The sequence below is a fragment of the Carcharhinus amblyrhynchos genome, chromosome 1, assembly GCF_965287045.1.
Source record: "Carcharhinus amblyrhynchos chromosome 1, sCarAmb.v2.hapA, whole genome shotgun sequence".
NCBI classification, from domain to species: domain Eukaryota; kingdom Metazoa; phylum Chordata; class Chondrichthyes; order Carcharhiniformes; family Carcharhinidae; genus Carcharhinus; species Carcharhinus amblyrhynchos.
This window is the reverse complement of record NC_137324.1, coordinates 162,733,476-162,748,826: the sequence shown is the minus strand read 5'-3', so window position 1 is coordinate 162,748,826 and position 15,351 is coordinate 162,733,476. Positions and strand designations below refer to the sequence as shown.

At 41.1% G+C, this 15,351-nt stretch overlaps 1 protein-coding gene across 4 annotated transcripts in view; it reads right to left on the bottom strand.

Annotated features, from left to right (window-relative positions):
• Nucleotides 1-15,351, bottom strand: part of sclt1 (sodium channel and clathrin linker 1) — a 90,907-nt gene that overhangs the window by 48,640 nt on the left and 26,916 nt on the right. For all 4 annotated transcript variants that reach the window (XM_080199864.1, XM_080199855.1, XM_080199870.1 and 1 more), the window contains 5 exons: nt 15,039-15,161; nt 14,775-14,840; nt 11,673-11,743; nt 4,979-5,069; nt 3,480-3,571 (listed from right to left, as the gene is read on the bottom strand). In XM_080199864.1, coding sequence (XP_080055990.1) covers nt 3,480-3,571; nt 4,979-5,069; nt 11,673-11,743; nt 14,775-14,840; nt 15,039-15,161 — 443 coding nt within the window. The remainder of the gene's footprint in view (nt 1-3,479; nt 3,572-4,978; nt 5,070-11,672; nt 11,744-14,774; nt 14,841-15,038; nt 15,162-15,351) is intronic.

The following is a 15,351-nucleotide window of genomic DNA, read 5'->3' as shown; positions in this document are numbered from 1 at the left end:
ATAGTACCTCTGCAGAGAGGTGGGGATGACAAATCACTGGCCACGCAGGATCATCCATCATGTATGATTAGTCGATCTCTCATGGAGAAGGATGTGTGGAGCTTGTGGCAAAGTTTCCTGGAGGACCTGGCCAGCCTTTCATGACAACATTATGAAACTGTCTGCATCTGAGATCTGCCTGTTGGGTCTCCTTGGATTTCTGGATTCAATGAGAAGAATGCATCAACTGATGTTGATGTCCTTCTCACAATCTGCCAGGTCAGTGGTGGGCAGGATAGCTCAGGAAAAGACATCAGAGATACAGATCCTTACCACTATTGTAGATGACACTGAGGTTGTAGCATTACAGCTTGAGCACCATATAATGTGGCCTTGCAGACGCATTGTGAAAAAGCTTTTTAAGAATAGCTATCAATTGCTGAGGACCTGTTTCAATACTTGCAGGACAACCATATATGAAGTCATGGAATTTCTGACAAGCCAAAGCTCAGACAAGGAGTTCCTCCTCGATCTTGACGTAAAGAGTCTCGATGTCAATGTGTGGTTCTCGATGCAATGGTCTGCCATTCTGGATGCAGACTGCTCCAAGTCTGTGCTGGGAGGCATCTGTTGATAAGACAACAGGTGCTCGAATGTTGAAGTATTGCAGCACTAGAGGGGCTGATAACACCTGTTTGAGTCTGTTGAACACAGCAGCGTGATACTCCTGCCAACACCATTCGATACCTCGGTGAAAGAGCTGTCAAAGATGTCCAGCAACCTCACTGCAGTGAGGAATGAAATTGGAAAGATACTTTGTCATAATAAAGAAAAGTTGCAAAACCTGCTTGTTCTTCAGGATGGACACTTGTCATATAGCCATTGACCTGTCTTGATCTGGCTTCACCTCATCAGTTGTGAGTAAGTGACCAACATAGAATGTGGTTGTACCCTAAATCTGCATTTAATAGTATTGAGCTTTAACTGTACGGACCTAATTCTGTCAAGGACCAAACAAAGAACTGCATCAAGTTCTAGCATTGTATGAATCCCAGAGCAGGATGTCATCGACAATGATTTCGCACGATTGACCGGCAAAGAGTTGCTCCATGCACAATTAGTAGAGCTCATTGTCAGCAGAGATCACATAGGACATGCGCAGAAAATGGTATCTAGCTATTAGAGACATGAACATAGTGAATTTCGAGCATACTTCTTCCAGCAGCATTCGTTAACATTTCACATAAGGATGCTGAAAACCTTGGCATTGGGCATGTCAGAGACAACCTGTTCAACTGACCGTGTTATTTTTCTTTGCTGGAACCCATTGTGGCTTGTATATGGGGTTGTGACACCAGTGTTATTATCTTGTGCAGCTTATTGTCCACCTTCTGTTTCACAGCTCCCTTCTTGGAGCACAGACTGCTGATGGTTTAGATCTGCAACATTTTGCTAAATGGTTCAGTTTGCCACATCTGCTGCAACGTTTACCAAACACTAAATGTGCAGCTCTGTATGAAGTTGCGGCAGCTCATATACTGCAAAAAGTTCTTTTTCCCGCCTCAACTCTTTGCTGCTTTTTTCTGACTGCTCGTACAGCATAGATGCTGACAGCTTATTGACATGTTATATCTTTCTCATGAAGAAGATGCTTGTGGAGAAGATCGTTATGGACTCCACATGCAATGCGATCTCTCATGGAACTGGTCAGCGAGGGTGCAAAATGCACATTTTTTACTACAATTTTTAGAGTCACGGCAATGTGACTGAATATAATTTTTGGTTGGTAGTATTAAACACATGTCTATCCAACGTGTTGATCTTTATTGGTGTGCAAACGTGGTTGACCTTTTTCAACAATATCTTGCGGTCCTCTTTCCCTTCCTCCATTTGGAAAACAAAAAGATTCAAATTTCTTGATGGTGAATTTTAATAAAATCTATGCCTGTATCTTCTTGGATTTGTCTGATTGCAGTAAAGATATCACGTTTTTTAACCTTTGCCCTGTTGTCTGCAGTGTTTTTGTCACACAGAAGTGGGCTGATGTGGTGAAGTTCCTGTGCCATTCTGCCAATGGCAGACACCATGTAAAAGTGCTGGATTTCAATGACTGGTAACTATGATCTTAGACCAATAAAGGTTTATTGTTAACTGAGTAGCCTTTACATGCTATGTGTCTGTCTTTGCTCTGGGGAAATTCCAGCACAATTGACACATGACCCCTTATGTACCTGTGTCATGCAGCATCCATGTGACCACCTGGTCTACACATCTTACTGGCTGCTTTACTCTTTGAATTTTGTGAGCCTTTAGGTGGGAAAGCAGAGTTCTCAGTTTAGTTGCAGCCTCATTGGTGGACAAGTCCGAAATCAGAGCACCAAGCATCAACAATTTGAGACAAATTCAAACGTGAATTTAAACTTTGTATGAGGCCCCCGAGGTGCCATAGTATGCACCTAAAAAGCCCAGAAGACAAAAAGGTTGGACGCTCCTCTAAACAACTTACAATGCCACTCCAAAGGATTTTGTTAACCTTCCAGCGTTGCAAAACATCTACTTTTAAAATTGATTTTCTAAGATTTGGACATTAATCATATTACATAAACTTTAAAATAAAGTAACCCAATAACATTAAAATAAAGTTGCTGTTTGGTACAAAATTATTATAGGGTTTCCAAAAATGCTACGTCTCTTCTGAAGAAGCTAGATGGCAAATTGTTAGCTGATCAGATGCTGTAATTAATCATTGGAAGCTGATACATAGGCTTGAGTGACAGAGTAATTGACTTACCTGACCGCATCAAGTGACCTGTTGTTAATAATCAAGTGAAGAATCTGATATGGAGATTAACTTAAAATAATCTGTGTTCAATAATGTGTGCCAAAGAATTCCCACTCTCAAACACCTATAATTGCTTTCAAGCTTGTACAACATTAAAGGCATATCTAATTCACTTAGTTTCTGTCCGGCCCTCTATTATCACTGTGGTTAATGTACTCTACTGTATAATATTTCAGTTTGCTTTTAGCTATATGCCAAGTGGAGGTTTTAAAACACCATTATTGAATTACTCATCTTTGTTTGAAGTAATGAGCAGGCCTGAAAATAATTCGAAAAGCTGAGAACTGACAGTTGTATTTTGGTGTACAACTTGGATTGCTACCTGTGGATTTAGCCTATCATTCACCATACGTTGAACTCTCAATTTGTTGACTGAAGCAAATAGTTCAAGGATGGTGGGGCAGAAGGTAAGTAATTCCATGCTAATTTGTGTGCTATCCTTAAGTCATTATCTATAGCAGCAATAGAAGGGTGCCTGTCCATTTACAACTGGGAAAATAGATGCTTGTTGAGAGTTGACCCTAATGCTGGCTATAAAAGTAAAATATATTTAACTCTGAATACATTTTAACAAAGCTCTTCAATGAAAAATGGATTTGCAAACTTAGGGGCGAAAACTGAATGTTAAAGAATGGTTTATTGCAAGATTGTGTAATACCTGGCTTCAAACTGAGCAATAGTAGATTGTAACTGTTGCAGTCGTTTGTCTGAGGCTTCCTCTCTCCTCAGGGCAGCTGCAGCATCCTCCACCTACAAATGATGAGAAAACCACACAGATCCAAGATAAGCACAATTATTTTTAACAATAGCGCAAGTCTATATATAATGTGCAGTTACTAATTATAATCACAACATACTACACAGGAAAGAAAACAGATAGCTGTTTCCTCCATTAGCACTAATATTTGAAACTGCCTATGTAAACTCTCAGTCATGCAGGCCTACACTGGTAGATAGAGCATGAACTGGAATGTGGTTTTGAGTCATCAAGATGTTTCAACAGCATTTGTGTTTGTGCCGAGTTAACAAAGCTAGAATTCAAATCCGGCAATCAAACGTGCACAGGGTGAAGCTGATCCATTTATACTGGTCAGCACTCCACCAAACGGATACTAATAAGTACACACATGTAGTGCTTTTCTATATAAAATTGCAAACAAGTTGCAAGGGTTTATTTGCACACTACATATATATGTACAGCTATTGGTTGGAAATAATAGATGGTTACAGTATGGGAACAAATGGAAAGTAAATGCAGTTGCTGGATGGAAATTTAGGATGCACTTTCTGCAGGAATGCAAATCAAAACCTCAAAAGGTATACTTTTTTGTGGCAGTGTGCAACTCTTAACATGTGCATTTTAAATACAAACCATGGCTGGAATTGGCAGGAACTGAATCAACTATTTTCCATGACTAATAGGGTACAAGTATCCTATTTAATCACCCATGTCTAAAATCTAAATAATTATTCGTAGATACCAAGGATGTAGGACTGGTATAATTTTACAGCTCTTGTGTTAATTATCACTATATTGAACTACATCCTTCAAATTCAGTTTAAAACAAAGAAAATCAATCACTTGGATCCTCACTTCATGCTAGTTCTATAGCTGGAACTTAGTGCGCATCAGCCTAACAGATACTAATGGTTAAACTCCAACATCCCACTGCACTTGCTGTGACTTAAGTCTGTTGTCTGAGGGAATTTCACATTTCAGATTTGTTCAAACAAAGAAAGGAGAACTGAGCCAGCTCAATAATGTATGTGAAAATCTAAGTATGTGAAATCGAAGTTACTATATTTCTGAAGACAGGTAACAGTGCAGTTTAGTCCTATTCATACTGACAACTGGAGGTTAGAAATGGGCCAGATGTCTGGGTACTATTCAGTCCTGATATGAAGTAAATCCAACTATGATATATTAGCTTTCATTTCACCCCATGCAATAAAAATATCCAAATAATGGTCGTCACTTTGAAAACCTTACAGGGTGAGCACTGCATTCTGAGGAACAGCCTTTGCTTAGAGTAAGAAATCCAAGACTGCAACATGGGATCTTTTCTTCTGCAGAAGTATCCTTAATTCAAGATAACAAGCAGATACATAAAGATTCTACAGACAAATTTCTACTTCAAGTGGTGAGCATTTACATACATTTCTCTGCATGTCTTCTTGCATCCTTTGCATCATTTTGTTCATTTCTTCCACCTTCAATGTTGCTGTTCGCAAGTCCAGTTTTGCTTTCCTGCACAAACAAAAGTTTGAACAAGTTCTGTTTTGTGCAGTAGGGGATTGATTATATTGATTAAGCATTTATTGTGAGGGGAATTGATTACAAAAGTAAGGATGTTATGCTTCAGTTGTACAGAGCACTGGAGAGACCACAACTGGGGTACTGGTCGCCTTATTTAAGGAATGATGTAAAATGTGTTAGAAGCAGTTCAGAGAAGGCTTAGGAGACAAACCAGGAATGGGTGTGTTATCTTAGAAGGAAAGATGGGAAAGGTTAGGTTTGTATCCACTAGAGTTAAGAGTAAGAGTTGACTTGACCAAAACCTTTACACTCCTGAGTGGTATTAATAGCATGGATGAGGAGAGGCGTTTCCTCTTGTTAGAGAATCTACAATTAGAAGTCACTGTTTAAATATAAAGGGTGGTCACACCATACGCAGACAAGGAAAATTCTTTTTTTTAAATCAGAGGGTTGAGAGTCTCCGGTACACACTTCCTCAAAAGGCAGTGGAAGCAGAGTCGTTGAATATTTTTAAGCAACACTGGATGGATTCTTGATTAACAAGGGGTTGAAAGGTTGTCAGGGTAGGAAGGAACGTAGAGTTGAAAGTAAAAACAGATCAGCCATGATCCTTCTGAACGGTGGAGCAAGTTCGAGAAGCCGAGTAGTATTCTCCTGCTCCTAATTTGTGTGTTTGTATACATGTTCGTAATCATCAGCTTGGTTCAATTGACTGCATCATTGTTTAGTCAAAAGGTCATGGGTTCAAGCCTCTCTTTAGAACTGGAGTACATAATCTAAACTGACAGTGCAGTTTTAAGTATTGAGAGAACAATGCATTATTGATGCGCTGTTAGTTGGGTGAGATGATAAACCAAGGTCTTGTTTGGGTGGGTGTTAATGATCTGTCAGAAGAGCAGCTTAGCCAATATTCTTCATTCAAAGACCACTGAAAAAAATTGCAAGATTATTCATCGCAGTGGGACATCACTGCATGGGTTAGGTGTCATATTTGTCTACATAGAAACTGATTGTTATTCAAAAGTTGCTTGTAAACCCTTTGAGGCGTGCAAAGAATATGACAAAAATGCCTTATTAATCCAATAAATCTTTGTAAACTTTTGCTTTTTAAATGTTCATTATCTTATTAATACAGATAGAGCTGTAAGCGAGTGAGCAGAACGGGTCACAACCTCTTCCAGTATCAGCATAGATTTTGATTTTTTTTTCATTTTTAATTAAAGAAGCAGGTGGTAACTTCTGAACCTAGATCAGCTTGCTTCACTGATTTGAATTGCTAATGACAGGATTCATGCAAATAACAGGTGCTTCTTATTAATTGAACAAGTTATCTATGGGATTGCTCATGTCTGGGTACATCAAATTATCAATGATGATTGTTGTGGAGACTAGATGGAGCTGTAGCAGGCAAAAATTTCATTTATGGAGTTAAAATTCTGTTTTGCTACACTTTGGCATGACACTTTTAAAAACATATTATAAATCTCATCAACTATAATACACCTAATAATGCTTTACATTTCTGTTAAAAGCATATGAACAGGTTGACGCCATTCAGCCCATCAAGTTTGATCCATCGGTCAATTGGATTATAACTTGGCCCAGAAATCACAAGTCGGTGACAAAGATTGGCATACAATACAACAAGTACATTTATTAGCTTGTTTCCCTCATACTTTACCACTTATTGACCAGAATTAATGTTAATTGGCATTATTAATACATCCTGTTGTCGAGTAGGTATGCTTTTATTGAAACTTTAAATATTCAACCGACAGTAACCAAACACTAACTAACCATATTCCACAAAACATGGGTTGTTTTCTCTGGAGCAGAGACGGTTGAGGGGCAACCTGATCGAGATGTTCAAGAACCGATAAAAATAGCAGAGGTGCTTAACGAATACTTTACCTCGGTATTCACGGTCGAAAAAGTCCTGGGTGGTTGTACTGCAGGCTTGCGGCAGATGAAAAGATTGAGTATGTGGACTTAAAGAGGATGTATTGGAAGTTTTGAATACCATCGAGATAGATAAATCACCGGGACTGGATGGGATGTACCCCAGGTTACTGTGGGAGGCCAGGGAAGAGATTGCAGAACCTCTGGCGATGATCTTTGCGTCATCGATGGAGACAGGAGAGGTTCCGGATGATTGGAGGATTGCGAATGTAGTTCCTATATTCAAGAAAGGGAATAGGGATAGCCCAGGAAATTACCGACCAGCAAGTCTAACCTCAGTGGTTGCAAGTTGATGGAGAAGATTCTGAGGGACAGGATTTATGAACATTTAGAGAAGTTTAGTACGCTCAATAGTAGTCAGCGTGGCTTTGTCAAAGGCAGATCTTGCCTTACAAGCCTGATTGAGTTCTTTGAAAATGTGACTAAATACATTGACAAAGGAAGAGTGGTAGATGTGACTTATATGGACTTCAGCAAGGCGTTCGATAAGGTCCCCCATGCAAAACTTCTTGAGAAAGCGAGAGGGCATGGGATCCAAGGGGCTGTTGCCTTGTGGATTCAGAACTGGCTTGCCCGCAGAAGGCAGAGAGTGGTTGAACATGGGTCTTTTTCAGCATGGAGGTCGGTCACCAGTGGAGTGCCCCAGGGATCTGTTCTGGGACCCTTGCTGTTTGTAATTTTCATAAATGACCTGGATGAGGAAGTGGAGGGATGGGTTGGTAAGTTTGCTGATGATACGAAGATTGGTGGTGTTATGGATCGTTTGGAGGGATGTCAGAGGTTGCAGCATGACAGATAGGATGCAAGGCTGGGCGGAGAAGTGGCATATGGACTTCAACCCGGATAAATGTGTAGTGGTCCATTTTGGCAGGTCAAATGGGATGAAGGAGTATAATATTAAGGGTAAGGCTCTTAGCAGTGTAGAAGATCAGAAGGACCTTGGGATCCAGGTCCATAGGACTCTTAAGTCAGCCTCACAAGTAGAGGATGTGGTTAAGGCGGCGTATGGCGTACTGGCCTTCATCAATCAAGGGACTGAGTTTAGGGGCTGGGAGATAATGTTGCAGCTTTATAAGACCCTAGTCTTAGAATATTGTGCTCAGTTCTGGTCACCTCATTACAGGAAGGATGTGGAAGCTATTAAAAAGGGTGCAGAGGAGATTTACAAGGATGTTGCCTGGACTGGGTGGCATGCCTTATGAGGATAGGTTGAGGGAGCTCAGTCTTTTCTCCTTACAGAGACGAAGGAGAGGGGTGACCTGATAGAAACGTACAAGATGTTGACAGGTATAGATCGGGTGGATTTTCAAGAGGCTTTTTTCAAGGGCTGGAATGGTTGCTACAAGAGGACACAGGTTTAAGGTGCTGGGGAGTAGGTACAGAGGAGATATCAGGAGTAAATTTTTCACTCAGTGGGTGGTGGGTGAGTGGAATTGGCTGCCGTTGGTGGTGGTGGAGGCAAATTTGATAGGGTCTTTCAAGAGACTTCTAGATGAGTACATGCAACTTAATTGAATTGAGAGTGATAGGTAAGCCTAGTAGGTATGGATATCATCGGTGCAACTTGTGGGCCGAAGGGCCTGTTTGTGCTGTAGTTTTTCTATGTTCTAACTGAATCTTGCAGTGCTCACAGCAAGCCCAAAAGATCAGATAATTGGGGGGTCAGAGATAATGATAGGTTTATGACTTGGATCTAGATAGTTTGATCAAGAAATACAGTTAACACATATGGTTTGCTTACTTTAAAAGTCATCAAGTGATGTTCTTCACCAGTAACCAAACTAAAGCACTCCATTGAACAGTGTTACACAAAGCCTGATATCACAACTCTCCTGTCCCCCTCCAGTTAGAACAAAGAACAAAGAACAACACAGCACGGGAAACAGGCCCTTCGGCCCAACGAGCCCGCGCCGCCGTCCCACTGTCTCAGTGACCTATTCATGATTTTAGTCTACGCCTAATGTGCGAGGATCAGGGAGGTCCAATATAGGGACAATTTGTTACCCAATCAGCCTAAAAGCACATCTTTGGGATGTGGGAGGAAACCGGAGTACCCGGAGGAAACCCACGCAACCACGGGGAGAACGTGCAAACTCCCACAGACACAGGCCCAAATCCATGTGTCCGCACAGCAACAGAGATAGTCTCTGAGCTGTCATGTTGCCCTCGAGATGGTCCAGTTTAAGCACACTAACGACATGAAGCAATAGGCAACTCCCGAAGCAACGTCCAAGAGCAGCCCACTACAACCTGCCGCATGCATGCCCCTTGCTGGACTTAAATGCCTGTGGAGACAAAAAATTCATTATTAAACAGGCAAAGACTGTAACATCCCTGAGGCAAAAACGTAATCCCAAGCCTACAATGTTTAGTAAGGCCTGCTATATCCCCCTATATGTAGCCCGCTCATGTGGCTGTCTAAGTGACTCTTAAACAACCCTAGCGTGCCTGCTTCCACCACCTTACTCGGCAGTGCATTCCACACCCCCACTACCCTTTGCGTGAAAAACTGCCCTCTAATGTTTGTCTTATACCTAGCCCCCCTCACCCTAAGCCCGTGACCCCTCGTTCTATCCATTTCTAATAGCGGAAAAAGCTTACCACCATTTACTCTATCTATCCCCTTCATAATCTTATAAACCTCTATTAGATCCCCCCTCAGCCGACGTCTCTCAAGGGAAAACAGCCCAAGTTCGTTCAATCTTTCCTCGTAAGACAGCCCTTCCATACCAGGCAGCATCCTGGTAAATCTCCTCTGCACTCTCTCCAGGATCTCTACATCCTTCCGGTAGTACGGCGACCAGAACTGGACGCAGTACTCCAAGTGAGGCCTAACCAACGTTCTATACAACTGCAACATCAGACTCCTACTCTTATATTCTATACCCCTTCCTGTGAAGGCTAACATACCATACGCTTTCCTCATCACATTCTGCACCTGCACCGACACCTTCAGGGACTTGTGCGCTTGCACCCCCAGGTCTCTCTGCGTATCTATACTCCGGATAGTTCTACCTTTTATCGTATAACTCCCCTCCACATTATTCCGGCCAAAGTGCATCACCTCGCATTTCTCCGGATTAAATTCCATTTGCCATCTATCTGCCCAATCTACCAGCCTGTCTATGTCCTGTTGCATTGCCAGGCACTGCTCCTCAGTACCCGCCAATCCAACCATCTTAGTGTCATCAGCAAATTTGCTGATCACACCACCTACCCCCTCTTCCAAGTCATTAATATATACCACAAATAGAAGAGGTCCTAGTACCGAGCCCTGCGGCACACCACTGGTGACAGACCTGCAATTGGAAAAGGAGCCTTCCACTACTACCCGCTGTCTCCTCCTCCCAAGCCAGTTCTCCACCCATCTACATACCTGGCCTTGTATCCCATGAGCCTTCACCTTTTCTATCAGCCTACCATGAGGGACCTTGTCAAACGCCTTACTGAAATCCATATAGACGACATCAACGGCTTGTCCTTCGTCAACCGTTTTTGTCACCTCTTCAAAAAATTCCACTAGATTCGTAAGGCACAACCTCCCTGTAACGAAGCCATGCTGCGTATCCCTGATCAGATTGCAGCGCTCCAGATGTTCATACATCCTATCCTTGAGGATCCTCTCCATTAGCTTGCCTACAACTGAAGTCAAGCTCACCGGCCTATAATTCCCTGGGTTATCCCTCTGACCCTTTTTAAACAACGGTACTACATTTGCAATCCGCCAATCCTCTGGGACCTCACCTGTGTTCATTGGGAAATGCTTACTTACTCGGTTAGGATGCACCAATCTTTCTGCTTTTCCCAGGTGCAGTCCCAGCAGTGATCACCGTTCTCTATAGTGCAACTAAGACTGCTGAGTTGCCAGCCCTCCAACTGGCTGACAAGTCCTGTGGGGCTGGACAGGCAGCACCAACAGCAGCTAATTAGTTTCCTAGCTCTCTGTAGGAATGGATGCTGGGTCCTGTAGAAGGCCAAAGAGGGGTCACTCCTCATTTTAGGGGCAGTTGGTGGAACTCCCACCATGAGAACAAACCTCCACTTGCATTCATTTAGTTGATCTGGATATAATTGGATCAATTTGTCAGTTCATGCAGTAAACTGGTAATTCTCCCTCCCCCCAATACAGGAAGCAGTTACAAAGAACTTATAACCTTAACCCCAACAAACAGACAAGTGCCCAATGCAACTCCCAGTTTCACTATGTTAACTTTGTCAAAAATACTCTCCAGGTTGCAGAACAATGCCTCCAGTGTGGAATAAAACCCAACTCATGCAGTAACTGATGCACAATTTTGAGAAAATATCTTTGGAAATTCTTGGAAGAAGCTAGTGAAACGGAAATTTGGTATACTCACTTGTATTTAAAACAAAAGCAAAAAATGATTGCAAATCAGCCTCTAAGAGATAGAGTGGTTAATGATTACAATGAAAGGTCATCTCTAAACTTTCAAGTTATTTTACAGTATGCATTTCCAGCATTTCTATTATTTGTAGTTTTTCCTCTTAACATATTTATTTGTTGGGCAACTCCAGCATATTTTGAATACTGGTAAATATTCACTGTTGTATTTTCTTGTAATGAAATGTTTGTACTTGACTCAATGTGATGGAACTCAGTACAATTGTATATACCTCAACTCTTTGTGGTGCTGCTCCAATTCTGAATTCTGCTCAGTCACTGTATTCATAATCTGCTGATTAGTCTGAAACAGGAAGAAGAAAAATCTACATTATGCATTTCTATGTTCATATAGTGGATTAATAGCCTATAACAGGTTTAGAGGGAAAAAAGCACAACTGACTTGCAATTCAGTCTTTTTTTAAATAAGGTATTGTGTTTGCAGATGTAGCAAAGATATCAGGGGTGATTCTCCTGGCTAGTGGGCTGGGAGACATCAGCGGGGTCCTGTAGTGGGACTCGAGACCAGCGTCCAGCCAATTGTGAATCTCCCAGGCCACGTTTTCTTTGATATTTTCGGGCCACTGATGAGGGGGCGGGGGTGGGAGGTCCACTCAGCACACTGATGCCAGCCTGTCCAGTAGAATGTGGCCCCACTTACCAGTGTGAATCCCCCTGCAGCACTCACTCTCTGGCACTCAATTGAGCGAATGTGATGCACAAAGTACACCCAAAAAACAGACAGGAAAATCTCCCATTTTCTCGCATGTTGGGCGCTTAAGTCTTTTTTTGGGAGAATCGTCCCCAGTCATCAGAATTAAGCAATAACAAAAACAGCAATCTTGAAATTTAGGAGCTCTCAACTTGCTTAATAGCAAAAGATTTTATGTAGCTTTTAATAGCATTTGCAACATTCTACTATCGCTGCACAAAAAAAAAGTCAATTCAAATGTCCGATAATATTGATATTGGGTACTTTAGCCCATGTCTACTTTTGTTGGCATAAAATAGGAAGAAATAATGCTGTCTACAGTAGTCTATAAAAGGAAAGAATCTGCATTATATTGTGACTTTCCATCCACAGAATGCCCCAAAGCATTTCCCAAGTAAATTACTTTTGATGTCCATTTACTGTTTTGTAGGCAAATTGTAAACAGCAAGGTCTCTCAAACAGCAAAGACATCAATGAGTCATTAGTCTGGTCAATAATGTTGGTTTAGCTATGAATGTTGACCAAGATATAAAAATGTGAGAAGTTGGAGCAAGAGTAGTCTGTTTGTTCCCTAAAGCATCCTTTGCCATTCAACAAGATTAAATCTAATTTGATTACAGCTTTAACTCCACTTTCCCGTCTGCTCCTCATAATCCTGGACTCCCTGTTGATCAAAAATCTGTCTAACTCAGCCCTGGATGTTTTCAATGACACAGTCTTCACTGCTCTCTGCAATAAAGATTAGTAACCCTTTAGGAGAAGAAATACATGCACATCTGTCTTAAATGGAAGGTTGCTTATTTTAATTTATTTTGATTCTTGATTCCGCCACGAGGGAAAACATCCTCTTTGCACCTACCCTGTAAAACTTCCTCAGGATCTTACGTTTCAATAAAATTAACTAAGACTAACGAAACTTGGCAGGTCAGCTATAACTCTCACCAACTTTTACAGATGCACCATAGAAAGGATTCTTTCTAGTTGTATCACAGCTTGGCATGGCCCCTGCTCTGCCCAAGACTGCAAGGAACTACAAAAGGTCATGAATGTAGCCCAATCCATCATGCAAATCAGCCTCCTATCCATTGACTCTGTCCACATTTCCTGCTGCCTCGGCAAAGCAGCCAGCATAATTAAGGACCCACGCATTCTCTCTTCCACCTTGTTCCGTCAGGAGAAAGATACAAAAGTCTGAGGTCATGTACCAACCAACTCAAGAACAGCTTCTTTCCTGTTGCTGTCAGACTTTTGAATGGACCTACCTTGCATTAAGTTGACCTTTTTTTTACACCCTAGCTATGACTGTAATGCTACATTCTGCACTGTCTTCTTTCTTTCTCTATGAACAGTATGTTTTGTTTGTGTAGCACGCAAGAAACAATACTTTTCATTATACGTTAATGCACGTGACAATAATGAATCAAAAAAAACCTCTCATTCTTCTAAACTCCAATGTGTATAAGTCTGCTCAACCTCTCCTTACAAAGGCAATCCCTTCATCCTAGGATTCAACTCGTCTCATCCTTCTTGGTATTAAAGCCAAAATTCCATTCGGCTTTCTAATTACTTGTTTTTCCTGCATGCTAACATTTTGCTATTCATATATGAGGACACTCAGACTTCCTGGGCAGATGATTTATTTTCTGTCTTCAAAAAGATGCTATGAGATTTTTCACTGACACCTGTGCAAATGAATGAGACTTTGGTCTAATGTCACAACTAACATGTAGCGTTTTTTCAGTTCTGCTATAAAATGCAAGGCAAGCATTTGAGCTCAACAGCAACTTGCATTTTTATAGTAAAACATCCCAAAGGGCTTGACAGGGGTGTAATCCAACAAAAGTCTGACACTTACCAAATATTTACCAAAGATGATCAAACTTTTGGTTAAACAAGTTGATTTTAAGAATTATCTTAAAGAGAGAGTGGCAAAGTGAAGACAGCTCAAGTCCAAGATAGCTGAAGGCATAGTAACTGAAGTTGTGGATGCACAAGAGGGCAGAATTGGAAGAGAGTTCGGAGCATCGTAGGGCTGCAGAATGCTGCTGAGAGATAAACACTGGAATTTTCCAGCTCTGCCACCTGTGGGATCTTCCAGTCCCAAAGTCAATGGACTTTTGGCTGGCTCACCACATCCACTGCTGCAGGGATGGAAAATTCTGCCTAATATTTATACTAAGGATTGGGTTGGAACTTTGGGTAAGAAAACATTAACACCAAAACGGTTAAATTGGCTGATGACTTACAAGGTCTTGAAATATAATTTATTGATAAAAAATTTATTTGAACCATAACATCTTTCAGAATTATTTCAGAGTTCATTAAGTAAAACCAAAGTAAAAACAGAAAATGCTGGATAAACTCTGTAGGTCTGGCAGCACCTGTGGAGAGAGAGAGAAACAGAGTTAATGGTCGGAATTCTCCGACCTTCGCTGCAGCTGGAATTTTGTGGTCCTGATGCAGTAAACAGAAATTTGGCTGAGTACCAAATTCTACGTTCTCGTTGGCAGCGGGCACTCAAAACCGAATCATTCTGGCCAACATTGAGTCCATATGACTTCTTCAGAGAAATCAAAGGTTGTGTTGAATACTACATGAGCATTTTCAAGATGTTTTGCCTTACCATTTTTAACTTTTGATTGGTCACTTGAAGCTGCTGAGTAAGCTTTTGTAAGTGGGCCAACTGTTCCTGAAACAAAAATACCAAAGATTTATGCACTTGCTGATGAATCGCAGAAACACTTAATTTATCAAGCACTAGTTAGCAGCCACTAAATAATATCCTGTCTCAGTTTAAAAAAATAAGTCAAAGCTCTTTATATATTTCTACATCAGGAAAATAATGTTCAATTAACTCTGAAGTATAAAAATATTAAGGATGTCATACATTCCGTTGTTGTTGGTCAAAGGCATGATTCTGAGCCTCTGACACGTGATCTTGATACATCTGCTGCATTCGATCTGAAGCTTGCGCGACTGACTGCCATAACTCCAAGGCTAAATCTTTTTCCTAAAGTGCAAAGTAAGTTTTCCATCAGCAAGGAAATCTAGAATGTCATCGTTTTATGGACTATAAGTCACACTATGTTTAGTTTCACTTGAAGCTAAGTGCCACCCAAAATTTCAGAGATGCATTGTTATTTTTGTGCTCACTCGGATCTAGTGATTTACATTTTTTTGATAAATAATTAAGTAAAAAG